This window comes from Bos indicus x Bos taurus, chromosome 9, assembly GCF_003369695.1.
Source record: "Bos indicus x Bos taurus breed Angus x Brahman F1 hybrid chromosome 9, Bos_hybrid_MaternalHap_v2.0, whole genome shotgun sequence".
NCBI classification, from domain to species: domain Eukaryota; kingdom Metazoa; phylum Chordata; class Mammalia; order Artiodactyla; family Bovidae; genus Bos; species Bos indicus x Bos taurus.
In genome coordinates, this window is record NC_040084.1 from 97,014,799 (window position 1) to 97,041,255 (window position 26,457).

General features: G+C 42.1%; 1 protein-coding gene across 6 annotated transcripts in view; it reads left to right on the plus strand.

Annotated features, from left to right (window-relative positions):
- The window catches only part of MAP3K4 (mitogen-activated protein kinase kinase kinase 4), a 149,205-nt gene that overhangs the window by 53,693 nt on the left and 69,055 nt on the right, over positions 1-26,457 (plus strand). For all 6 annotated transcript variants that reach the window (XM_027551987.1, XM_027551989.1, XM_027551988.1 and 3 more), the window contains one exon: positions 25,576-25,766. In XM_027551987.1, the coding sequence (XP_027407788.1) occupies positions 25,576-25,766 (191 nt within the window). The remainder of the gene's footprint in view (positions 1-25,575; positions 25,767-26,457) is intronic.

Sequence of the window (26,457 nt, forward strand, 5' to 3'; positions counted from 1 at the left end):
GATCATAAATCACGCTACTAAAATCAGAAGTGTAATACTATAGGTTGAATGACTCCTTGAGGTCATTAGGTATAGCTCAATCTTTTTTCTCTAGAACTTCTTTTTAGGTTTTTGGTTTAACTTGACATGTCTTTATGACTTAGGTTAGTACCGTTTTCATTTTTTAAAATGTTGTGCATTATGTTTAAAAGTATTGCTTTCCAAATTGATCTAGCTATTATTGCCTTAGAAAAGTGAATGGGATTACTTTTCTTAATCAGTTAGAAATCTCTGATTATAAAAGCAATGCATGTCAATTGTAGAAAAGTCTGAGAAGTATAAAGAAGAAAATAGTCATAATCCTACTGTCTAGAAATAGTCACCGCTAACATTTTGGCATATTTCTTTCCTGGGCTTTCTCTCTTATCTGTGTGTGTGTGTGAGAGAGATTTACCTATGTAAGTTTATATGTGTAAGTCCTTCCTCCGTACAGTTTAGCTTGGTGTGCTTAGTTGCTTAGTCGTGTATGACTCTCTGCGACCCTGCGGACTGTATGTGGCCCACCAGGCTCCTCTGTCCATGGGATTCTCCAGGCAAGAATACTGGAATGGGTTGCCCTTCCCTTTTCCAGGGGATCTTCCCAACCCAGGGATCGAACCCAGGTCTCCTGGATTGCAGGTAGATTCTTTACCGTCTGAGCCCCATTAGTAGCTAGCATATCATGAACACTTTCCCATCTTATAAACATATTTAATGGCAAGCACTATTCCTCATTATCAGTATGCTGTAATTTAATTGCTTTTGAATTACTTTCACAACAGTTCTGTCAGTCCTGATTCAACCCACTGGTATGATCTCAGAGTGGTTTAAACAGGCCGTCGGGAGCCTGTCCCTGAAAGTACATGGGAGAGTCCTTCTCCTCAGGCCCAGAGGTGGCCCTTCTTTGCTGGAGACAGGCACCCTGGCCTGGAGTTGATGCCCTGTGCTCTCGAGGAAGCAGCTCAGGGAAAGAAGCCCCTCTGTGGGTGAAAACGTAAGAGAAGGACGCGGCTATCCTTCCTACAGGGCGCTTGGTATGGTCTTGGTCTGCCAGGGGCAACCCCTGTTGCTGCGTCCTGCCTCCCCTTGAGGGTTCCGTCAGGGTTCTGTTCCCGGAAGTGCTTCTGATCTCAGTTAATCTAACCAGTCTTTTGTCCGGCTATTTGAGGTGTTTCCATTTCTTTTGCTGTTATAAGCAGCAATATTATGAGTGCTCTTTTTGGCTCAGTCTTTGTGTATACCCAAGATATTTTATTAGAATAAAATCCTGGAAATGGAATCGCATTATTAAAGAGTATGCATATATTTATGTTAGGTATAATCTGTTCCTCTCTAAGTACAGAATTTTACATATTGAATTATATATAAAATAGAGGCAACTATATAGGCTGTTGGCAGAGTTTGATAATACAAAGATAAAAGAGAAAGGGAGGCTAGTGACCAATTAGGTGGGACCTGGTAGATTGCTTCAGGTTTTTTTTTTTTTTAGTTTTAGATTTTTGGGCAACATTTGCTTTTATATTGTGTAAGGCGGACGTTTGATACATATGACACATGAAGCAGGATTTGGCATCTAGAAGCGAATGTGCTCTTGCAGAGATGAGCTTTGTGACAGAGAGCAGTGCCCTACAGATCCCTTCTGCCCGGCCACTGCCTGTCCTCTCCTCGTCGCCCTGACACCTAGCGACATTTTACATCTTTCATGAGACGTGATGTTCATGAGATTCATCTGTTTTCTGAGTGATGTGCTGTGCTCAGTCGCTCAGTCGTGTCTGACTTTGTGACATCGTGTCTGACTGTAACCTGCCAACTCCTCTGTCTGTGGGATTCTCCAGGCAAGAATACCTGAGTGGGTTGCCATTTCCTTCCCCAGGGGATCTTTCCAACCCAGGGATTGAACCCAGGTCTCCCACGTTGCAGACAGATTCTTTACTGTCTGAGCCATCAGGGAAGCCCAAGAATACTGGATTGGGTAGCCTATCCCTTCTCCAGGGGATCTTCCCGACACAGGAATGGAACCGGGGTCTCCTGCATTGCAGGTGGATTCTGAGCTACTGTATTTTTGTTGCTTTAAAGTGTTTCATTGTGTAAATGTGTCACAGTGTATTTTATTCACTCAGGGTTTTGGGGAGGGTTGTTTTTCATTTTGCCTTTTTTTTTCACCATTGTAATCATTTTTAAGTGTTCAGCTCAGTAGTGTTTAAGTATATTCATTCAGGCTGCTGTGTGGCAAGTCTCTAGAACTCTTCATCTTGCGAAAGGAGACTCTGTGCCCAGTAATGAACAACTCCCATCTCCTCTACCCCAAGCCCTGATGCAGGAAGCTTTCTGAGGTGGCGAACTCCCCAGACTCAGATTTGGCTAGAATGACGGAGGCCCTGAATTTCAATGCAAGTCACTTTGTGAGAAGACTTGTCAATATATCCCTGCACAAAGTTGCCACTCACATCAGATCAGTTGCTCAGTTGTGTCCAACTCTTTGCGACCCCATGAATTGCAGCACGCCAGGCCTCCCTGTCCATCACCAACTCCTGGAGTTCACTCAGACTCAATGTCCATCAAGTCAGTGATGCCATCCAGCCATCTCATCCTCTGTCGTCCCCTTCTCCTCCTGCCCCCAATCCCTCCCAGCATCAGACTCTTTTCCAATGAGTCAACTCTTTGCATGAGGTGGCCAAAGTACTGGAGTTTCAGCTTCAGCATCATTCCTTCCAAAGAAATCCCAGGGCTGATCTCCTTCAGAATGGACTGGTTGGATCTCCTTGCAGTCCAAGGGACTCTCAAGAGTCTTCTTCAACATCACAGTTCAAAAGCATCAATTCTTCGGCACTCAGCCTTCTTCACAGTCCAACTCTCACATCCATACATGACCACAGGAAAAACCATAGCCTTGACTAGATGGACCTTTGTTGGCAAAGTAATGTCTCTGCTTTTGAATATGCTGTGTAGGTTGGTCATAACTTTCCTTCCAAGGAGTAAGCGTCTTTTAATTTCATGGCTGCAGTCACCATCTGCAGTGATTTTGGAGCCCAGAAAAATAAAGTCTGACACTGTTTCCACTGTTTCCCCATCTATTTCCCATGAAGTGATGGGACCAGATGCCATGATCATTTTCTGAATGTTGAGTTTTAAGCCAACTTTTTCACTCTCCACTTTCACTTTCATCAAGAGGCTTTTGAGTTCTTCACTTTCTGCCATAAGGGTGGTGTCATCTGCATATCTGAGGTTATTGATATTTCTCCCAGACTGGAATGCAAAAGTAGGAAGTCAAGAAACACCTGGAGTAACAGGCAAATTTGGCCTTGGAATATGGAATGAAGCAAGGCAAAGACTAATAGAGTTTTGCCAAGAAAATGCACTGGTCATAACAAACACCCTCTTCCAACAACACAAGAGAAGACTCTATACATGGACATCACCAGACGGTCAACACCGAAATCAGATTGATTATATTCTTTGCAGCCAAAGATGGAGAAGCTCTATACAGTCAGCAAAAACAAGACCTGGAGCTGACTGTGGCTCAGACCATGAACTCCTTATTGCCAAATTCAGACTGAAATTGAAGAAAGTAGGGAAAACCACTAGACCATTCAGGTATGACCTAAATCACATCCCTTATGATTATACAGTGGAAGTGAGAAATAGATTTAAGGGCCTAGATCTGATAGATAGAGTGCCTGATGAACTATAGAATGAGGTTCGTGACATTGTACATGAGACAGGGATCAAGACGATCCCCATGGAAAAGAAATGCAAAAAAGCAAAATGGCTGTCTGGGGAGGCCTTACAAATAGCTGCGAAAAGAAGAGAAGCAAAAAGCAAAGGAGAAAAGGAAAGATATAAACATCTGAATGCAGAGTTCCAAAGACTAGCAAGAAGAGATAAGAGAGCCTTCTTCAGCAATCAATGCAAAGAAATAGAGGAAAACAACAGAATGGGAAAGACCAGAGATCTCTTCAAGAAAATCAGAGATACCAAAGGAACATTTCATGCAAAGATGGGCTCGATAAAGGACAGAAATGGTATGGACCTAACAGAAGCAGAAGATATTAAGAAGAGATGGCAAGAATACATAGAACTGTACAAAAAAGAGCTTCACGACCCAGATAATCACGATGGTGTGATCACTGACCTAGAGCCAGACATCCTGGAATGTGAAGTCACGTGGGCCTTAGAAAGCATCACTACGAACAAAGCTAGTGGAGGTGATAGAATTCCAGTTGAGCTATTCCAAATCCTGAAAGATGATGCTGTGAAAGTGCTGCACTCAATATGCCAGCAAATTTGGAAAACTCAGCAGTGGCCACAGGACTGGAAAAGGTCAGTTTTCATTCCAATCCCAAAGAAAGGCAATGCCAAAGAATGTTCAAACTACCGCACAGTTGCACTCATCTCACACGCTAGTAAAGTAATGCTCAAAATTCTGCAAGCCAGGCTTCAGCAATATATGAACCATGAACTTCCTGATATTCAAGCTGGTTTTAGAAAAGGCAGAGGAACCAGAGATCAAATTGCCAACATCTGCTGGATCGTGGAAAAAGCAAAAGAGTTCCAGAAAAACATCTATTTCTGCTTTATTGACTATGCCAAAGCCTTTGACTGTGTGGATCCCAATAAACTGTGGAAAATTCTGAAAGAGATGGGAATACCAGGCCACCTGATCTGCCTCTTGAGAAATTTGTATGCGGGTCAGGAAGCAACAATTAGACCTGGACATGGAACAACAGACTGGTTCCAAATAGGAAAAGGAGTACGTCAAGGCTGTATATTGTCCCCCTGCTTATTTAACTTCTATGCAGAGTACATCATGAGAAACGCTGGACTGGAAGAAACACAAACTGGAATTAAGATTGCGGGGAGAATTATCAGTAACCTCAGATATGCAGATGACACCACCCTTTACGGCAGAAAGTGAAGTTGCCACTCAGGGGTAGCTAAATTTGAGACTCCTTTCAGCCTAAGGTACAGGCTTCCCTGGTGGGTCAGTGGTAAAGAACCTGTCTGCTAATGGAGGAGACTGGAGTTCAATCCTTGGGTCGGGAAGATCCCCTGGAGAAGGAAATGGCAACCCACTCCAGTATTCTTGCCTGGAGAATCCCATGGTCAGAGGAGCCTGGTGGGCTATAGTCCATGGGGTCGCAAAGAGTCAGAGACGACTTAGTGACTAAACAACTACTACCAGGCCGAATAGACCCCGGGAGAACTTGTATCTTAGAATTTAGTCTCCACTCACAATGAACATTTTCCCATTCCCGAACACGACGTCTTTCTCAGCTTCTTGCCTGTGAGTGGATTGGTTTCTGGGAGCCTCTCGCCTGTGAGTGGATTGGTTTCTGGGAGCCTCTCGCCTGTGAGTGGACTGGTTTCTGAGCATCAGCTGCCCTTTTCCTTTCTTTTCTCCTGCAGTGTTTCAGACAGCACTTACCTTCTGAATATTCTCTTACTCCCCTAGGCCGGTAATACTTGTATTATGTAGGAGTGTAACATAAAACATCCCCTGTCTTCAGGGAATTTATAATCTAGTTGAGAAGAGATAAGGTAAATGGAAACTTTATAATTTGTGATCTGCTGTGGAAATGGTAATAAATTTGCATCTGTCACCTGTGTGCCATCATTCAAATAGTATCACGTGTTTTCTCTAATGAGCCTGCAAACTGGGTGCATATTTTTCAGATGGAGAAAGTGAGTCTTTAAGACACGTACCAATGTTAGTTCAGAATACCTGGACTCAGGGCTCATTCAGCTTTGTTATACTTCAGAGTCTGTGGTCCTTTGTTTTATATACTGTATTTTTAGTCATGAATGTGAAAGAATGTGATGAATGATTTAAATAATGGTTTGCTGTAGCAATAAGAGATCTCACAAAAATGAATAATTCCCAAGTAAATTATACAGGGGTGATAGGAGGTCCCTCTCGACAGAGGTGGGTGTGATACATTGTCCGAACATACTGTGAGCATTTGCCATCTTAGTAACAGTGTTAAACCGTCATTTAAAACTGGCTCTCTCATTCCATTTTATGGTTCTGCCATAAACCATCTAAGTTGTTACCAGTTTCTTTCTGTTCCAGATAGCACTACAATGAACCCCCTGGTAACACAGCTCTGTTGGCTCTTCTGGGGGCTTTTGTGAAATCATTTTCTGAATGCAGAATTAGAAAGGAGTTTGAACACATTTGAAAGTTGTAATATCTATCGTTAAACATTTTCTTCTGGAAAGATTATAAAAACGTACAGGCCACAAATAGTGCTTACCTTATGAGCGTTCTAGTTTTGAGGATTTTTTAAAGCCTTTGCTAATTTAATAGCCCAGAAAGAGCTATCTTGTTTAGAGTGTCTGGTGACTAATAATAGGTGGAACTACTTTCATGTTTTATTGGTATTTAAGTTTATTTTGTGAATTATCTCTTTTTTTGTATTTTTCAATTATTATTTTCCTATTGGTATCAGGATTTTTCTTTCCAGTTTTAATGAATCTTTTATAAATTAAGGACAGTGTTTTTTTCTCCAGTTTAACTTTTAAAATGAGTGTTATTATATTTTATATTTTTAAATGTTCACATCGTTAACTATTTTCTTTTAAGTTTCCTTCCATTTCTTTAAAGCTAGGAAGACCAACACATGTAATTAAGGGAAAATAATTCCAGACCCATTTTTCTGGAAAAATGCAATAAGTACCATTTTCTGTGATATTTTGTGGGGAAAAAATACCACAGCTTACATGAAATGTAAGCTGTAAAGGAGCTTATCGTACTGGTTTCTGTGTTTTCACATCACTGTAAATCTTCTTCTAATAGCCATGCACCTAGTAGATACTGAGTAAGTATCTGTTGATGGAATAAATGAGAGTTAATTCAATGAATCACCACTGGCAAGACTAATAATTTTCCTGCTGCTCGGCGCCTCTTCCTGTGTACTCTCTCTGTGTTCTTGTTTCCTGAGAACTTGTGAATAAAAGACGAAGGCGTGTCCGTCCTTTTAGACTCCTTGTGCAAGATGTCAAGTCCTTTCTGCATCACTGTGGTCTGCATCTTACATGCCTGGTAAGAGCTCTCCTCTTGGAATTGCTCTTTGAGTGAGAGCTGACCTAGAACCTATCATAAGATCCCCATTCCCTTGTTTTAGTAAAAGTAAGCTTGCGTTCTGTTCAAATCCTGCTTATCCCTGGTTCATATTGAGGTGTCCCTTTGGAAAAGAAAGTAAAATAAGCTTTGTGGTTCAGTCGCTCAGTCGTATCTGACTCTTTGCAACGCCCATAGACTGCAGCACATCAGACTTTGCTGTGCTTCACCATCTCCCTGAGTTTGCTCAAACGCATGTCCATCGAATCGGTGGTGCCATCCAGCCATCTCATCCTCTCTTGCCCCCTTCACCTCCTGCCGTCAAATCTTGTCCAACATCAGGGTCTTTTCCAGTGAGTCGGCTCTTCACATCAGGTGGTCAAAGTAGTGGAGCTTCAGCTTCAGCCTCAGTCCTTCCAATGAATGTTCAGGACTGATTTCCTTTAGGATTGACTGGTTTGATCTCCTGGTAGTCCAGGGGACTGTCAAGAGTCTTCTCTAGCACCACAGTTCGAAAGCATCCCTTCTTAGGTGCTCTGCCTTCTTTATGGTCCATCTCTCACAATTGTACGTGACTACTGGAAAAAGCATAGCTTTGACCCTGTGGACCTTTGTCGGCAAATTGATGTTTCTGCTTTTTAGTATGATGTCTAGGATTGTCATAGCTTTTCTTCCAAGGAGCAAGCGTCTTTTAATTTCATGGCTGCAGTCACCATCTGCAGTGATTTTGGAGCCCAAGGAAATAAAGTCTGTCACTGTTTCCATTGTTTCCCTATTTTTTGCCAATGAAGTGATGGAGCTGGATGCCATGATCTTCCTTTTTTGTATGTTGAGTTTTAAGCCAGCTTTTTCACTCTGCTCTTTCACCTTCATCAAGAGGCTCTTTAGTTTCTCTCTGCACTAGTGTGGTATCACCTGCATATCTGAGGTTATTGGTATTTCTCCCCTTGGAAGTGAAAGTCTCTCAGTTGTGTTCGACCCTTTGCGACCCCATGGACTCTCCAGTCCATGGAATTCTCCAGGCCAGAACACTGGAGTGGGTAGCCTTTCCCTTCTCCGGGGGATCTTCCCAACTCAGGGATTGAACCCAGGTCTCCCACATTGCAGGCAGATTCTTTACCAGCTGAGCTACCAGGGAAGCCCATTTTTCCCTTATTGAGATACAATTCATGTATCAAACAATTCACCCATTTAAAGTATCCAAATCAATTGTTTTAGTGTGCTCAAAGATATGTGTAGCCATCACCAGGTCAGTTTTAGAACACCGTGATCACCTCAGGAAGGTCCCCTGTGCCCGTTCGCTGCTGCTGGCTGCCAGCCTCATCCCTCCCAGTCCTAAGTGACCGTTAATCTACTTTTGTCTCTGTTCTGAGCATGTTATACAAATCGAATCATGTGACATGTGGTCTGTTAGGACTGACTTCTTTCATATAACCTAATGTTACCAAGTTTCAGTCCTTTTGTACGAGTATCAGTCCTTCATTCTTTTCTTTGGCTGAATCCGGTCCACTACACGCATGTATCAGTGCTGTGCTCTGCTTATCCACTTGTTACTTGATAGGCATCGGCTTGTTTCCACCTTTTGACTGTTACAAGTAGTGATGTTGTAAGTGTTCAAAGATGTATAGAGGTGTTTGTCTGGACATACGTGTTCATTTTTCTTGCATATATACTTAGTCTAATTGCTGGATCATAGATTTTTCAACTTGGCTGTACCATTTGACATTCCCGCCAGCTGTGTATGAGAGTTCTGATTTCTTCCCACCCTTGCCCATGCTTATTATTGTCTGACTTTTTGAGGACGGTCATCCTTACGGATGGAAAGTCCTGTCTCAGGGTTTGGATTTGCATTTTCCTAGTGTTGGTAAGCATCTTTTCAGATGCTTGTTGGCCCTTTGTATGTCTTCTTTGGAGAACTGTGTATTCAGATCCTTTCTCCATTTTTAATTGGTTTGTCTTTTTATTATTGAATTATGTTCAGGTATTTAAATGAGAACATGACCATTGAAGAAAAAATAGAAGACATTAAAAAAAAAACTCAAGTGGACTGTCTGAAGATGAAAAATACAGTGTCTGAAATGACAAATATATTGGGTGGGATTATCAACAGAGTAGACACAAGAAAAATGTGGCTGTAAAGAAACAGCCTGCCGGTGCAAAGGATGCCAGAGATGCGAGTTCAGTCCCTGGGTTGGGAAGATCCCCTGGAGAAGGAAATGACAACGCACTCCAGTATTCTTGCCTGGAAAATCCCATGGACAGAGGAGCCTGGCAGGCTATAGTCCATGGGGTCGCAAAGAGTAGGACACGGCTGAGCGACTGGTCACGTTACACACAGGCACTGAGAAAAAAAAAAAACCTGGCCTTGTGAGCATAGCAGCCGCAAGCGTGCACAGAGCGGTACAGGGAGCACGCGGGCCAGAAAACGCGCGCAGAGCAGCGGGGACAGGCGAGGTCCTGCCCAGCACTCAGCGTGTCTGCGAGTGCAGTTCTTGGAAGAGGAAAACCAGAGAAAAGATTTTAAGAAATATGGCTTAAAATTGAACAGACACGGTAAGCCTATAGATTCAAACAGTTCATTGAACCCCAAGAAAGATAAACACAAAGTTCTCACTGGAAAATCACTTATTAAATCCCTTGTTCTTCCATGGTTTCTACCCTTGTGTGTCAGTCTTATAAATAACTTTATTCTTGTAATATTTTTTTCTTCTGCTTTCACATTTCTGTTACTGTATTATGTGGAACATTCTCCTTTTATCTCATTCACCAAACCATGGTGTTCCATATTTGCTTAATTTTACCCTCCAAAGGCTTTGCCTTTATTGTTTTTAATTGTAGCCTTGATTATGAACCGTTTAAGGCTTTCTCTAATTATTCCTAAATTAACTGTGCTATTCAATTAAATGTTAATTTATTTTAATTGACCACTTTTGCAAGGAGTATGGAGAATAGTGTCCTTCTAAACAGAAAACAACAGAGCGTCACAAAAGATTGAACACCGCGGCCTTATTTGGTTAACTTCTTGACATGTATGTGATTTAAAAGTCAGCTTTGTGCAAAGCCAGCTTGTGTGGTCGGAAAGGCATTGTTCTTACCTAATGTGGAAGCAACCTTGTAGCTCAAATACTGATTTGAATTTGTTATGCATCTGATACCTTTATCCTTTGAGTGTCTAATATATGTCAGAATGAGACATTTTGAAAGAAGAACCCTGCTAAATGTTGGGTCAATATTGTCTAGGTCAGTGCATCTTTACCCTTTTGGGTAAGAGACTCCATCTGACAATCTGATAAAACTATGGACTCTTGACTCCAAAAATGCGTGTAAATTAAAATCTACATTCAGTTTCAGGGGACTCATAGTCCCCACGACTGAGACACAAAGTGTAATAACATAGTTCTGATACTTTATTTTTTACATTCCCTATATTTTGTACATGTTGCATGTAATTACATACTGTGAGATCGGTTTCCTTTCTGAAACTGTGAGTGGTGTTTATCTTTGGAATACACTGGACTTCAGGCCTCACATTTCCAGCAAATTTCACATTAGCCTACGTATTCAACCACAGTTACCAATTATGTTCTCCTTAGTGAAGAGAGGTATAAAATTAGAAATAGCTTTTTTCTAAAAGTTTTTAGATCCAATAAAAGTTTTCTTCCAGTTTACATCGTTCTTAATTAGAAGATAGTTATATTTTTCACAAGACAGACTTTTTGTTTATCTCTAAGTGCATCTTTGACGTTGCATAGCGTTTTATTTCTTAGATGTTAACTTGCCATTTTTAAGAATTTCACAACTCCTGTAGGCAGCGTGCCTCTCAGGCGAACAATTATTTTTTTCTCTGCTGACTCCTTGCAGGTGAACTGGTCTTGTTTGTTGGCCTAGTGTAGACAGAATAGCTGTTTAGGTTGATTTTAAGACTGAATAGTTGAGCTTTATGTGTGAAAAAGTCAAAGTAGTCTTAGAAAAATGGGCGTATCTTTGTACCGGTCTGCTTGTGTAAGGAGACGTGGGAAACATTTTGAAGAAAAAGGTAGGTTCAGCCCTGCCTCGCCTCTGCTTAGCGCCCTCTGCAGCTGCACCTTTCTGTTAGGTCTGATGCCTGCCGGCGCCTTTGTGTACTCTGCTTTGCTCTGTCCTCAGCCCAGGCTGGCATGGCCTGTGGTTCTCGGAGGAGCTGTGGGCTCTTCTGTCTTGGCCACCTTCCCCCTCCCTCTCCTGGTCAGTGCCTTCAGCCGTCCTTCTTTGGAGATGTCTTCCTTGTTGTCACCCTAAGGGATCTCCAGGCTAGATCCTGTCCGCTGGTATGCTTTGTAGTTTTCCTTCACTACATAATGAGGAACTGGGCTTGAAGGACTTTGTGTGTAGTTAAGCTAAAGGCAAAGGAGAAAAGGAAAGGTACACCTATCTGAATGCAGAGTTCCGAAGAATAGCAAGGAGAGATAAAAAAAGCTTTCCTCAGTGATCAATGCAAAGAAATAGAGGAAAACAGTAGAAAGGGAAAGACTAGAGATCTCTTCAAGAAATTAGAGACACCAAGGGAACATTTCATGCAAAGATGAGCACAATAAAGGACAGAAATGGGATGGACCTAACAGAAGCAGAAGATATTAAGAAGAGGTGGCAAGAATACACAGAGCTATACGAAAAAGATCTTCATGACCCAGATAACCACGATGGTGTGATCATTCACCTAGAGCCAGACATCCTGGAATGCAAAGTGGGCCTTAGAAGCATCACTACAAACAGAGCTAGTGGAGGTGATGGAATCCCACTTGAGCTATTTCAAATCCTGGATGATGGTGATGCTGTGAAAGTGCTGCACTCAATGTGCCAGCAAATTTGAAAAACTCAGCAGTGGCCACAGGACTGGAAAAGATCAGTTTTCATTCCAATCCCTAAGAAAGGTAATACCAAAGAATATTCAAACTGCTGCACAATTGCACTCATCTCACACGCTAGCAGAGTAATGCTCAAAATTCTCCAAGCAAGGCTTCAGCAGTACATGAACTGAGAACTTCCACGTGTTCAAGCTGGTTTTAGAAAAGGCAGAGGAACCAGAGATCAAATTGCCAACATCCATTGGATCATTGAAAAAGCAGGAGAGTTCCAGAAAAACATCTACTTCTGCTTTATTGACTACACTAAAGCCTTTGACTGTGTGGATCACAACAAACTGGAAAATTCTTCAAGAGATGGGAATACCAGATTAGCTTACCTGCCTCCTGAGAAATCTGTATGCAGGTCAAGAAGCAACAGTTAGAACTGGACATGGAACAACAGACTGGTTCCAAATTGGGAAAGGAGTACGTCAAGGCTGTATACTGTCACCTTGCTTATTTAACTTCTATGCAGAGTATATCATGAGAAACGCTGGGCTGGATGAAGCACAAGCTGAAATCAGGATCGCCAGGAGAAATATCAGTAACCTCAGATATGGTAGATGACACCACCCTAATGGCAGAAAGCAAAGAGGAACTAAAGAGCCTGTTGATGAAAGTGAAAGAGGAGAATGAAAAAACTGCCTTAAAACTCAACATGCAAAAAACGAAGATCATGGCATCCAGTCCCATCACTTCATGGCAAATAGATGGGGAAATGATGGAACCAGTGAGAGACTTTATTTTCTTGGGCTCCAAAACCACTGCAGATGGTAACTGCAGCGATGAAATTAAAAGATGCTTGCTCCTTGGAAGAAAATCTATGAGAAACCTAGATAGCATATTAAAAAGTAGAGACATTAGTTTGCCAACAAAGGTCTGTCTAGTCAAAGCTATGGTTTTTCCAGTAGTCATGTATGGATGTGAGAGTTGGACTGTAAAGAAAGCTGAGTGCTGAAGAATTGACACTTTTGAGCTGTGGTGCTGAAGAGTCTTGAGAGTCGATTGGACTGCAAGGAGATCAATCCAGTCAATCCTGAAGGAAATCAGTCCTGAAAATTCATTGGAAGGACTGATGCTGAAACTGAAGCTCCAATACTTTGGCCTCCTGATGAGAAGAACTGACTCATTGGAAAAGACCCTGATGCTGGGAAAGATTGAAGGCAGGAGAAGGGGACGACAAAGGATGAGATGGTTGGATGAACATGAGTTTGAGCAAGCTCCGGGAGTTGGTGAAGCAGAGAAGCCTGGTGTGCCGCAGTCCATGGGGTTGCAAAGAGTCGGACACGACTGAGCAACTGAACTGACCTGCTAAATACCTAGTTCTCTGTGTAGATCGAAAAGTTTAGGAGGGCAGGCAGGGTGAGTCTCTTGTTCAGTAATGTGTGTTTCCTCAACTGCTAGCGCAGCCCTTGTCTGGCTGAGCCGATGCTGAGTGAACTGAGGGTCTGATGGTGTAGTTACACTACAGTATGAAGCAGTTACTGTGCAGTTTTCAACTGTAAATAAGGAAATCATTGAAATGGAGACCTAAGAAACAAAAAACCTAAAGGCAATGAAATAACATACATTTAAAATTTTATTTCTTCTTCTGTCTCAGCTCTTACACAGAATCCCATTCTCAAAGTTAATTGTTGATTTCAAATAACTGGTCTCTAATTTAAAAGGCCTGTGTTTCCTGTCCCTCCAGGGGGTGGTTTTACGCTCTTTTTTAGACATAAACACACAGATTTACATGAAAGTGAAACCCCAGCCTGATCTGTTGAGTGCTCTCGGTTCCCCTAACCATGTTCCCAGAAGACGGGGTGTGACTCCTGTACTTAGTAGGGGAGGTAGGCAGCTACCTGAAGGAGAGTGAAGTTGAGTTACACCTTACATTTGACATGCAGAAATAAGATGAGATTCTCATCTCCCCGTACCCCCCTCTGCCTTCCGTTTATGCTGTAGCCACACAGTGTCTACCTAGGGTGGAGTTAATAATACTCAAGGAGGTAGGCAGCTACCTGAAGGAGAGTGGAGTTGAGTTACACCTTGTTTTTGACATACAGAAATAAGATGAAATTCTCATGATTCCCCCCTCATCTATATCGTAGCCACACTGTGTCTCCCCAGGGCGGAGTTCAGACTCTTACCCATGCGCGTAGGTGAGGAATGTAGACCTAGAATAGCTAAGAGGCTTCGCCAAAGGAGGGAACCCCAGCGCTGGCCAGAGAGCTCGGTCCCTGAACTCTCCCTGCAGGCGCTTTCTCCAGCCGACAGGGACCTCCTTCCCAGGGGGTGCAGGGCTCTCTGTCTGCCTTTGGGAGGAGGTGGACACCCCAGGGACCTGCGACAGGAGGTGGGCCCAAGGTGGGAGAGTCCTCGGCTTTGAGGTCGAACCAGGGCTCCAGTTCTGCCCAGACACATTCCAGGGAGCAGGCCAGTTACCTTAACGTCTGCTTTTCCTCTTGTGCAGAATAGGGATTGGGAGAGGCGTGTTGGGAGGACGAGATGGCACAGCATCTGTCGATTGCCCAACTGAGTTCCCTGCTATGTGATAGGTATTTGATAACGAGAGTGTGATAATTTCCATAATCAACAAGAATGGGCCTTGTGGGCAAGGTATCCTTTCCAAAAATGGCGCCAGAAAGCTCTGTGGAGGATTAAATGCGCTCCTGTGGGGTGTTTACCGTGGTGCCTGACGGACCTTGGTGTTCAGTCTGTAAGGCAGCAGTTACACTGTCACAGTGGGAGTTGTTTGTTACTGTGTGATGCATTCTGTAGCTGATGCAAAGCATACAAATCTGATGCATGTCCCAGTTTTGGAAGTCACTGTTTTAAGTGGAATTTCCTCATCTGCTGTTTAAAAATTGCTCTATAACTGCAATCATCAATTATAGTGATACAGAACGGCTTCATTTTATAATTAACGTTAACATTTTTCTTTTCGTCCTGGCTTGTAGTCTTTTATGCCTGTATAGTAAATTTCTTAAGCGTTGTCATGGAATCCCATGGCGTGGCACGTCATGTCCCAGATCCCAGCCAGGACACCCCGTTACATTTAGTTACCATGTCTCCTCATCCGTGTCTTGGCTATTACTGTTCCTCAGACTCTGTTTCTGATGACTGTCACAGTTTTAAGGAGGGCCAGTCAGATATTCTGTATACTGTCGCTCAGTTTGGGTTTGTCTGGACTTTTTTTTTCATGTTTTGACTGGAGTCGGGGACTGTGACCACAGAGGTGAAGTGCCCTTGTCATTTGAAAGCTCATGTTCTCAACCTGACTTACTACTGATAATGTTGATTTATTTGATCATTTGTCTATGTAAATTACTTGGATTTTTTTCCGTAAAGGTTTGTCCCTTCTCTTGTTTATTTATATAGTAATTATTTACAGCAGTGAAATCCAGTGCTTTGTCATTTATTTTGTTGTTCAGATTGTTCCAGCTTTGGCCAGTGGGGATTCTTTCAGTTGCTCCTGTGGTCATTTTAAGGTACTCCTGTTGGTTTTTTGTTTTTTCAACACTTCCTCAGCGTGCTGCACGTACAAGATACGCCCAGCTCATATTATGTCTTCCTCACTCCAGTCAGTCCAGGAATTGGCTGTTTCACCAAGAAGTCCTGGTTCTTCTGTTGAGAGTGTGGTGTTGGAAACCAAGATCTGGTCTCCAAGTCAATGAGCTCTCTCTGTTAATGTCAAAGCCGAGGTCAGAGGTTTAATGTCCAAATTGTCCTTATTCCACTTCTCTTTCCATTTTTCTTCACTGAAAACCCTGGGAGAGCATCTCATATGTTTGTATTTCCTCAGTTCATCCCCTCAACAGTTGGAGTTCATCTTTTGAAAGTATATGTGTGTCATAGAGCATATTTATAGTTAACAATTTTTAAAATTTAACTTAGAAAAATAACTTGAGTTAAGGCAATTGAGACAGCTCATCTGTTTGCTACAGAAAGCAGCTCTTTAGTTACTTTATTTCTGAGAATTACATGGGAATTAATTCATGATATACAACACTTTTTCCACATATAAATTTGGATTAGAATAAGGGGGTTTTGAAAATGTTCTCACTTGTAAGGAAGAGAGTAAGTAGAAGAAGGTCACAGTTCTTTGTTGTTGTCTTTAAAGTTTTGAACATTGGTCTTGTTTCTCTTTAAACTCTTAAATGTGTTGTGTGCTCTTGGTATGGTGTGGACCACTTGGCTTTTCCTCCCAGCTTTGGCACAGCTTTCTTCTTTGCAATTTCCCTGCCTTAGCCCCAGAGTTCTCTTTACTTAAGCCTGAAGCAGGCTTTGCAGCAATCATTGGTTTTACGTTGCTCTTCTTTAGATACATCCGTGGTCGGCATTCATGGTAAATTGCACCTGTGACGAGAAGCACAGGCTGCTTATCCTCACTTCTTGTGTTTACAGACGTGCTCCCTACTGACACCACCACCCCGGCACGAGCGGGTGCACCTCAGGAAAGGTTTTCTTCCCTTCTGATTGTTTGCTTGTTAATCTGTACACATACAGTCAGAGATCGATTTGCAAAGCTTGGGATAAAGATACAGATGCGCTCACATTTTTTTGGAGGCATTAGAACTGGCAAAAATAAGAAAGCACACTTGAAAATGTCTTATTCTTTGTCCCATTGTTTTAAAGTACTCACCTGTTTGCCGTGAAATTGCCGAAACCATAGAAATAATCACATTTATCTTTTATGTGTATCACAACTCATATATTTTTAACTACCTAAAATCTCTCTTTTTTTGGGGGTCTAGTTCTTTTTGGATAGTCTTCTGGTTAACCAGAAGTGAAGAATAATAACGTGAAATCTTTAAAGCATTTTGTTATATGATTGTATGATTTTTTTTCTGAAAGCCTTCATATGACAGTATTTTTAAAATAGCTTATTTTTATTTCTAATGATGAATAAACTTTATCCATATGGGGTAATTTTTCTTCGTATATTTGTTTTCTATCTTTGTGTTCTTTTTTATTCTGTGTACTTCAGGACTGATAAAGTATACTTTGCAAAAATCTAATTCCCTGGTGGCTCACACAGTGAAGAATCTGCTTGCAGTGCAAGAGACCTGGGTATAATCCATGGGTCGGGAAGATCCCCTGGAGAAGGGAATGACTACCCACTCCAACATTCTTGCCTGGAGAATTTCATGGACAGAGGAGCCTGGTGGAGGACAGTCCCTGGACTGACCGTCCCTGAGTCAGACACAACTGAGCAACTAACACTTTACTTTTTTCATGAGTGAAGTAAGACTTCTAGAAGATCTAAGCCAGCTAGACCTGCACACTCATGTACCTAACCCTTCCCAAGACCTCTCCCTCCCCATTTCTTCTGTAATCAGCTGATGCTCACAGCATCGTGAATGATTGTGACTGATAGACTGCTCTCTCAAATGCCTGTGGTTTTCTGTTCCCACCAGTTGTACCTATATATTTATCAAGAGTTCCTCATCTGTTCCTAAATCTTTTTAGGTCTCTTGTACATTTTAATTGTAATTGCAGAATTTAGTAAACGATTATATAAATATATGAGATGTGACTGCAAAAGGGAATTGCAGTTTCTGTATAAACTAATTTGGACTGCCTGGGAAAGTCTGAAGATAGGTCACCAAAAGAAAATTAGCATTAAGTTAGGGATAGGAAAGCACTGTTGAGGTTTAGATAATCCATAAAAATTACCCTCTGAAAACCTTTAAATTTTGTTGCGTTTTAAAGAACCAGAGAGTGGAGATGGCAGATGCTGTCCTTTGGTTGTGGTGTATTTGATGAAGCGGACTCCTGGCTTCTCTCGGGGACCCACACTAAAGACAAGGCTGTGGCCTCATCAAAGTCTTAGCTAATTTAAACCCATTATTGGGCTTCAAGCAAAAATAAAGTGTTTAAGTATTGTATGTGTATCAATTCTCTATTGTAACTTAACAAACTATACCAAAGCTCAGTGACTTAAAACCATTTATTATCTGTTGTGGTATTGAATGTTTCTTCTGCTTTTCATGGTGTTGGCTTGGTCTCAGGGACAGCTGGAAGGTCTGAAATAGCCTCACACACAGGCTGGTAAGTTGGCACCGGCCGTCAGCTGGGGTGGGACCACAGAGGCCTCTGGCCTGGCTGGCTTCTCCTTCATGCAGCCTTTCCATCTGGCTTATGAGGCTTTGAAGACCCTGGCAGTCTCAGGGTGGCTGGACTTCTTACCTGGTGGCTAGCGTGCCCTGGATACAAGGGTGGTGTTCGTAAGGCTAAGGCCCAGAACTGGCCCAGAGGCATTTCCGCTACATTCTGATGACTAAAAAGATCACGGGGTCAGCCCACATTCAAGTTGTCGTTGTTGAGTTTGCTAAGTCATGTCCAGCTCTTTGTGACCCCATGGACTGCAGCACGCCAGGCTTCCCTGTCCTTCACTGTCTCCTGGAGCTTGCTCAAACTCACGTCCATTGAGCTGGTGATACCATCCAACCATCTCATCCTCTGTCACCCCCTTTTCCTCTTGCCTTCAATCTTTCCTAGCATCAGGGTCTTTTACAGTGAATCGGCCCTTCATATCAAGTGGTCAAAGTGGTGGAGCTTCAGCTTCAGCATCAGTCCTTCCAGTGAATATTCGGGGTTGATTTCCTTTAGGATGGACTGGTTTGATATCCTTGCAGTCCAAGGGACTCTCAAGAGTCTTCTGTAGCACCACAGTTCAATGCATCAATTCTTCAGCGCTCAGCCTTCTTTATAGTCCAGCTCTCACATCCAGACATGACTACTGGGAAAAAACCGTAGCTTTGACTGTGGGCCTTTGTGAGCAAAGTGCTGTCTCTGCTTTTTAATACGCTGTCTAGGTTTGTCATGGCTCTTCTTCCAAGGAGCAAGAGTCTTTTAATTTCATGGCTGCAGTCACTGTCCGCAGTGATTTTTGGAGCCCAAGGAAATAAAATCTGCCACTGTTTCCACTGTTTCCCCATCTATTTGCCATGAAGTGATGGGACTGGAGGCCATGATCTTAGTTTTTTGCATGTTGAGTTTTAAGCCAGCTTTTTCACTGTCCTCTTTGACCTTCATTAAGAGGAGATGATTATTCAAGGATGTGATACTGGGAGGCCACAGAGCAGCAGGAGCAACAGCCACCACAGGCGTGGCAGGTTTTTTACCTGCGGATCTCATTTTTAATGCTTTTAATATATATTTAAAAACTGACTCACCAGTATCACTTACCCAGTGATACTGGACAGAAGACTTCAAATAAGTGACAGTGTAAGCAAGCATAATACTTTGTGTAAAACTTGTATTCTTACTAATAAGTGTGGGGACACAGGGATTTCAGCGCATGGTGTTCTGACTCCAGAACCCTCCCTTATCCCATACTCCACTGCCGTTGTTTTGGTCAGGAGATAGTCATCTTGGCACCCGGGGTAACGTTATCACTTCAACAACATTGTCAGAAGTCAGCAATCTTTAATTCTTACAGCCTTTAAAAATTTGCATTCTTCAGATTTTTAAATGTGATTTTATTAAAATAGAGTTTAGATAATTAAGTCTGAAGTATCAAAAGATAGAATTATTAGCCTCGCAGATCCATCTACTCAGCAGATAGTAGTGGGCACGTAATCTGCCCTGGGCACTGTTCCCCACCCTGGGCAAACGGGACAGATGAGGTCCCTGCCCTCATGAAGCGTTGAGTCTAGTTGGGGGGATAGTTTCTTACCATTTCCATAGGAAATCTTGTTTTAGAATGTCTGCTTGTGTTTAAAAAATGAATTATAGTTAAAAAGAATTTGAATATCTGTACTGAAAAATAATGAAGGCTTGCTGGTTTTGCACAGAGCTACACTCTGAGTCAATGCAAAAGTAAAGTCATGAATGTTGGACAAACTTGAGATTTGATAACAGCTTACCTGTATGTAAGCTGATGATAGACATTCAACTACAAGCCGATTGATGGGTCAGCTAACTTTTAATTGGCGCTTACAGTACAAGCCAACCATGCCACTTCAAACTGAGCTCCTTTTAATTGATAGTGCAGGCCAAGCAAACTATGTAAGGTATCTAAAAAAAGAAACCTAGAAAATCTAGCCCCTTTGCCAACAGTAGTAAAAGCCCTCCTTTAATTATTATTTCACAGAGAATAGGTCAGTGACGATGTGGAGAGAAACTCACACAGGTGAGAACTGTACTAATATGGAATAAAATATTTTATGTTTAAGGACTTTCCTAAAGAACTTTCAGTGAAGTTAATTTTTTTTTTTTAAGGGCTTTTGCAAAACCACAGATGTTTTCAAGCTCATCTAATCCAGCTCTATCGTTTTATAGATGAGCTATTTCAGGCACCATGTGGTTTCACCTATGATGTCAGAGCAGAACTATTTAACCCCAAGTTATTTGAATTTTTGTCTTTCACATACTTCATTTAAAAACGACACCAAACCCCTTTGGGTTGAATTTAAGTGGTGCCTTTCTTAGACCGGATTCCTGGTCAACCTGAATGGTACTTGAGCAAGGTTTCATGTTAAAAGAATGCAACATTGTTTTATGTGACTGTCAGATGTTTAGTACCAGAAAGACATTTCACATTTGTATGTTTTAAACACAAGGAAAAAAAATGTTTTAGGGCAGCTGATGTAGACCTTGTACTACTTTCCTTATCCAAAATAATTGGTATCCATGGAAACATTCTAAACCAGTCAACTGGCCACATGAGCTCATCTCACATGAGCTAATACCAAGTGAGGTTTTGGACGCTTTTGGTCAGTTTCTTGAAGTGATGCAAGTTCTTTTGAACTTACACTAGTATTTATTTTCCTAGATTTTGTGTCTACATGATTTATTTTAAAGAAAAAAAAGAATGAATTTTTGCTCAATTTCCCCTCCTACCCCACCCCCCATTGTATTCTTAGCTAAAACTTCCAAATTAAGTTGTTTTTCTCTGACTGCTTTTCAGATTTTTCTCTTCATCACTGTTTTTTTTTTTTTAACAATTTGATTATGATACTCATAATCAAAAACTAGTAGTTTTCTTACATTCTTATATCTTTGAGCTGCTGCGTTTGTTGTTTTTTCCCCTCAGATTTGGAAAATTTTCAGGCCTTATTTCTTCAGAGAATTTTTTCTGTTCCTCGCTTTTCTTGTTTTGAGCTCCAATAACACATATGTTACACTGGTGGTGGTTCAGTCGCTAAGCTGTGTCCAACTCTTGCTAAATGGAATAGAATTTTTAGAAATTGGATTTTTTTTCTGATGAGCTAGTTTTAGACTACATTAGCTAGTTTTAGAGTATTAATTTTACTGTACTTATATCAATTTTAAAGTGAACGTGAAAGGGTCAGTCACTCAGTCATGTCTGACTCTGCAGCCCCGTGGACTGTAGCCCACCAGGCTCCTCTGTCCATGGGATTTTCCGGGCAAGAATGCTGGAGTGGTTTCCTTCTCCAGGGGATCTTCACTACCCAGGGATTCAAGCCGGGTCTCCTGCACTGCAGGTGGTTCTTCACCAGCTGAACCCCAGGGAAGCCTGTGTGTATCACCCTGCTTGATGTTTATCCTGTGGATTACTGATGCTCTGGTCTTTCTCTTTTTCTTCCCTTTTTTTCTCTCAATCTTTTTCACTCTGATTAACTTTGGGTAATTTCTAGTGCTATATCTTCAAGTTTATTGATCTTTTTTTTCTATTGTAGCTAATCTGCTTTTATGTTTTCTAGAGTATTTTTCATTTCATGTGTGTTTTATCTCTGCAAGATCCACTTGAGTCATTTCTGGTCTGTCTCTATTGATTTTTCACCTGGTTTGGGTTGCATCTTCCTGTTTCTTTGTAAATTTGCATAGGATGGCAGATATTGTGAATTTTATTTATTGGGTGTTAGACTTAAAATTCTTTTAGGTAATGTTGGACTTTGTTCTAACGTTTAATTAAATTACAGTTACTTGGATGGAATGTAAACCAATAACATTTCTGACAGGTGTGACCACCATCTTAACAAAGTAAACCTTAAGAAAGTATTAAATGCATATCTTCATCTTTGTATAATGCTTCTCCTAAGATTTATTTTAATTATGAATAAATATAGTATCTGGCAGCACATGGCGTTTTTCCTACCTCATTTTCTATGGTGCATAATGAATAAGGGATAAACTATATTATGTTTGATTGATTTTAATATAGTGTTTGACAGTATTCATCTTCACTTCCTTGTCATTCTGTATGTTTGCTGCTAGAATAATTAAAGTTTGGAAATGCTTTGAAATCAGTAGTTTATTGTGACTTTTTGTTTTGTAATAGATGTAGATTTGAAAACAAGAGATATTCAGCTTCTGTAGAATTATTACAAGGACTTAGTCTTCTACTCTGATTTGGAAAGTGCAGTCAAATGAATTTTTCCATGTGTAGAGAAATACAGTTGGAGAACAGTACAGCACAGATACCTTTTTCTGTTTCCCCAAATAAAATTTTTCATAAAAGTTAACATTTTCAAAATATGTGCTTTCTTAGTGGAGAAGGAAATGGCAACCCACTCCAGTGTTCTTGTCTAGAGAATCCTGTGGACAGAGGAGCCTGGTGGGCTGCTGTCCATGGGGTTGCACAGAGTCAGACACAACTGAAGCGACTTAGCGTGCATGCGTGCACTGGAGAAGGAAATGGCAACCCTCTCCAGTGTTCTTGCCTGGAGAATCCCAGGGACAGAGGAGCCTGGTGGGCTGCCGTCTATGGGGTCGCACAGAGTCGGACACGACTGAAGTGACACTTAGCAGCAGCAGTGCTTTCTTAGGTTGTTTTTATCTGCTAAAAGCACTGGACCTTGTAGATAAAACAGTGACCTCTCCTGTCTTGAGTTTGACTCTGTCCTCAGGGCTGGGGCCTTGCCGTTGGAGACTTGGCTTAGTGACGTGTGGACATCGTTAGTCCCTCTTCAAAAATTCCTCTTCTACCTGCACGTTACGTTGCGTTAGTTCATTCATCCACATAATACTGCTGGATGCGAGTGAAACGTTCCATTTCTTTATGCCTGTCTGATGCTTTAGTATTTTCTGCATAGCCTTTTACTACCATTATTTTGTTTTGTTTTTTGAGTCTTCACAACTGAATTTCCTGAAATATTTTAGAATATTGACCTTAGAAATTCTGAATTACTGTTTCTTCTTAGTCTGAGATTACGTTACGTGCAGTCACCCATCCAGGAAGGCTGGGGCTCAGCCTTGGGTCTTCTGCCTCCAGGTTCATGCTCTCCACCGCAGAGGGGTGTTCTGAGCTGGGTCTGATTTGCTCTTTCATACCTGACTCTGTTCAGTAATATATGAGATGTATTATCGTGGAAAAACAATGAATGGTTTTGAACATTGTCCTGAAAACTATTGGAGATACAAAAGTAGTAAAATACAAAGTCCTTCCTTACCACTGACTTTATCATAATGGGGGAAAAACAGAGTTATAATATTGAATTTGAAAGGAGTTAGAAGATGTTAAAGGGGCTTCCCTGATGGCTCAGAGTTTATAGCGGTACCTGTAATGCGGGAGGCCTGGATTCGATCCCTGGGTCGGGAAGATCCCCTGGAGAAGGAAATGGCAACTCACTCTAGTATTCTTGCCTGGAGAATCCCATGGACAGAGGATCCTGGAGAGCCACAGTCCATGGAGTTGCAAAGATTTGGACATGACTGAGCGAATTCACTTTCACTTTCAGAAGATGTTAAAATGTTAGAATTGTTTCTGGTGGTGTTCATGCTGAAGTCAAAGGCAGATTCTCTTTCCAAGTTGGGCAGATGCATGCTGAGTGATGTCAGTCATTTAGTGATACTGCTCACACTGCTCCTGTTGAGCATGCTTTATAGGGTTTAGCCCTTACAGGTATGGAGTTCAAATACTTATCATCCTTATTTTATATATGTGCATTGCAGAGATTTTAAATAATTTGGCTGAGGCTCACACAGCTAGTAGCTGGCAGAGTCAGGATTTGAACCTAAGTCCCTTGTGTGAGGAAGCCTGTGATATTCATTAGAAAGCTTGTGCTAGTAACCACAACACCAGATGGGAATGAAATCAGCAACCTTGTGATAGCCGTGTTTGTTTTTATCAGTTGAATCAACTATTTTGTAGTGAGTGTGGAAGAAATGAATATGGGAAATTTCAAAATAATTTATGTCCATGTGAATCACTTCAGTTGTATCCCACTCTTTGCGACCCTATAAACTAGCCCGCCAGGCTCCTCTGTCCATGGGATTCTCCAGGCATGAATCTCGGGGTGGGTTGCCATGCCCTCCTCCGGGGGATCTTCCTGACCCAGGGATGGATCTCATGTCTCTTATGTCTCCTTCACTGGCAGGCAGATTCTTTACCCCCAGTGCTGCCTGGGAATCCCACATTGTTATTTGCTGTGTGACTTCGTAAGTCTTAAATAATAAAGGTAGCTAGCCTGAGGGAATAGGTACATTTAAAACTTATGTCTAAATTTGCTTATGGGTTTGATTTGATTCAGTTAGCTTTTGGAATATTCTGCTTGTGTGTCTGATTGTGTGGGCCTGTGTGTGTGGAGGGCGTGTGCGCTCACGGTATCTAGAGTGGTCTTGTCTGGTTTAAAAATCAGTTTTTGACCTGTCCCAGGGATTCTTTAAATATTTCAGTGCTGTAAATTTGAATAATTCTGCAGCATTTTTATTTTTGAAAGATAAGGATCTTTTGTCAGTCTATTCAATAATAATGTTATCGTACATTTTAGGGTGGGATTTTTTTTTCCCCCTCATGATTTTGAAATAGCTTTGATTTTCTAACAGGATGTGTAAATCTCCAGGGAGAAAACTGGTTGTATCTTGAATTTAGTTTAGAGTTCTATTTTTAAAATATGAAGTATATTTTATAAAGAAGATTCAGAATAGGTTAGATTGTAAGGGTCCCTATTTGAAAGGAACTTCATGATTGTGTCTTTACAGTTTGCTGTTTGAGAACTGTATCTGTTCTCAGTTCATATATTAAATTTTATTTTCGTTAGCATTGCAAAAAATAGAACTTTATCCAAGTAGTGGTATTGTTGAGGAAGTCTCCTGGGGACAGAGAATTGGCAGGAAGTTTCCAGAGACCAGGTTAAGGAGGAACTGCCGTTTGGAGGTCAGGAGAAAGTCGTTCCCTTCTCTCCTGCACGGCATCTTCCCCGCACGCCCCTCCCCGGCACTGCACTGCGGTCCCTACCACACGTCATCAGAGCTCTCTGCTCAGCTCCTGCTCTCTGTTCTGTCTGTGTGTGCTTCACAAAGGAAGGATCGGGCCTCTGAAGTCCGGGCAGGACTTGTCCACTCAGGTTTAGCTTGTCCGCACCTAGCACGTGAGCAATGCTCAGTTCAGTCGGATTTGTATCTTTCAGTTCTTTGCTCTTTTTTTCCCCCCAATCCTCAAGTATTTAGTTTTAAACTTCATTTATGTTGGAAAGAATTCTCCAAACAACAGAAACTGCACATTAGTTTCTGTGTGTGCTGAGAGCAGGAACACAGTGGCTGCGTTCTCCTTGTGAGTTTCTGCAGCTACAATAGAGGAGCAACATACACCAGGCTAAGGAGATGACAGAGCCATGGAAAAGTGTTACAGAGAGTTCTTAAAAGGAGCTTGGAGTGGTTTAAGTTTGAATTCGCTTCCTCTGTCACTGAGTGTTTTCTTCGCTTGTTGTCTTTTATCAGGCAAGAGTGCGTATTGGGAGACTCAGCTTGCAAGAATTCCGAATCCGATCCTGAGGACTTTTCAGATGAAGCCAACACAGAGAACCTTTATGGCACCTCTCCTCCCAGCACGCCTCGGCAGATGAAACGCATGTCCTCCAAGCACCAGAGGAATAGTGTCGGGAGGCCCGCCGGTCGCGCCAATCTGAAAGGTCAGTCTTGCACTGGAGAAGATACACGTGCGAGGGCGTGGCGCGGTTCAGCGTCTCTGTGCCACAGGGCGCTGTGATGCACGCCTTCTACAGTAGCGGTGGTTACTCCTCTTCCTTTAAGTTTGATCTTACGCTGCCTGAAAGTTTTGTTTTGACACTTTCTGAGTTATTATCATTAGCAACGTTGTTAGTAAAGGAGAAACTGACTCTCCAGAGGTGGAAAGGCTTGTCCTGAGTGTTCGTTCAGGTCAGCGTGTGAGGCATTCGCGTTCCTTGTAGGATGTGGAGGAGGCTGTGGGGATGCCGTGCGCGTCCCGGACGGCTGGCTGCGGGTGTGCAGATCTGTGGCCTTCTTTCCTTCTTCGTATCTCTTGGGGGATTCGTATCTGTCTCCCGGGCGTGACGTCCTGGGCAGGTGGGGAGAGGCAGGGCCCGGCGTCTCCTCCAGGGTTCTCTGGGCGGCCTGAGCCCCGTGCGCTGTTCCCTCATGTGTGGGGCCCTCCTGCATCCTGAGCACAGCACCAGATGGTGCCTTGTCACCAGGCTCAGAACTTCTGTCTCGCCTTTCTCTGTTTTTGAAATCCCAAAGCCCAGATAGCGTCCTGCTCCTGGAGACGGAGACTGTTCTCGGCTTTCATTTCTTCCTTCCTCGGAGCACGTCACCGCTGTTCATTTCTGAGGTGGAAGAATT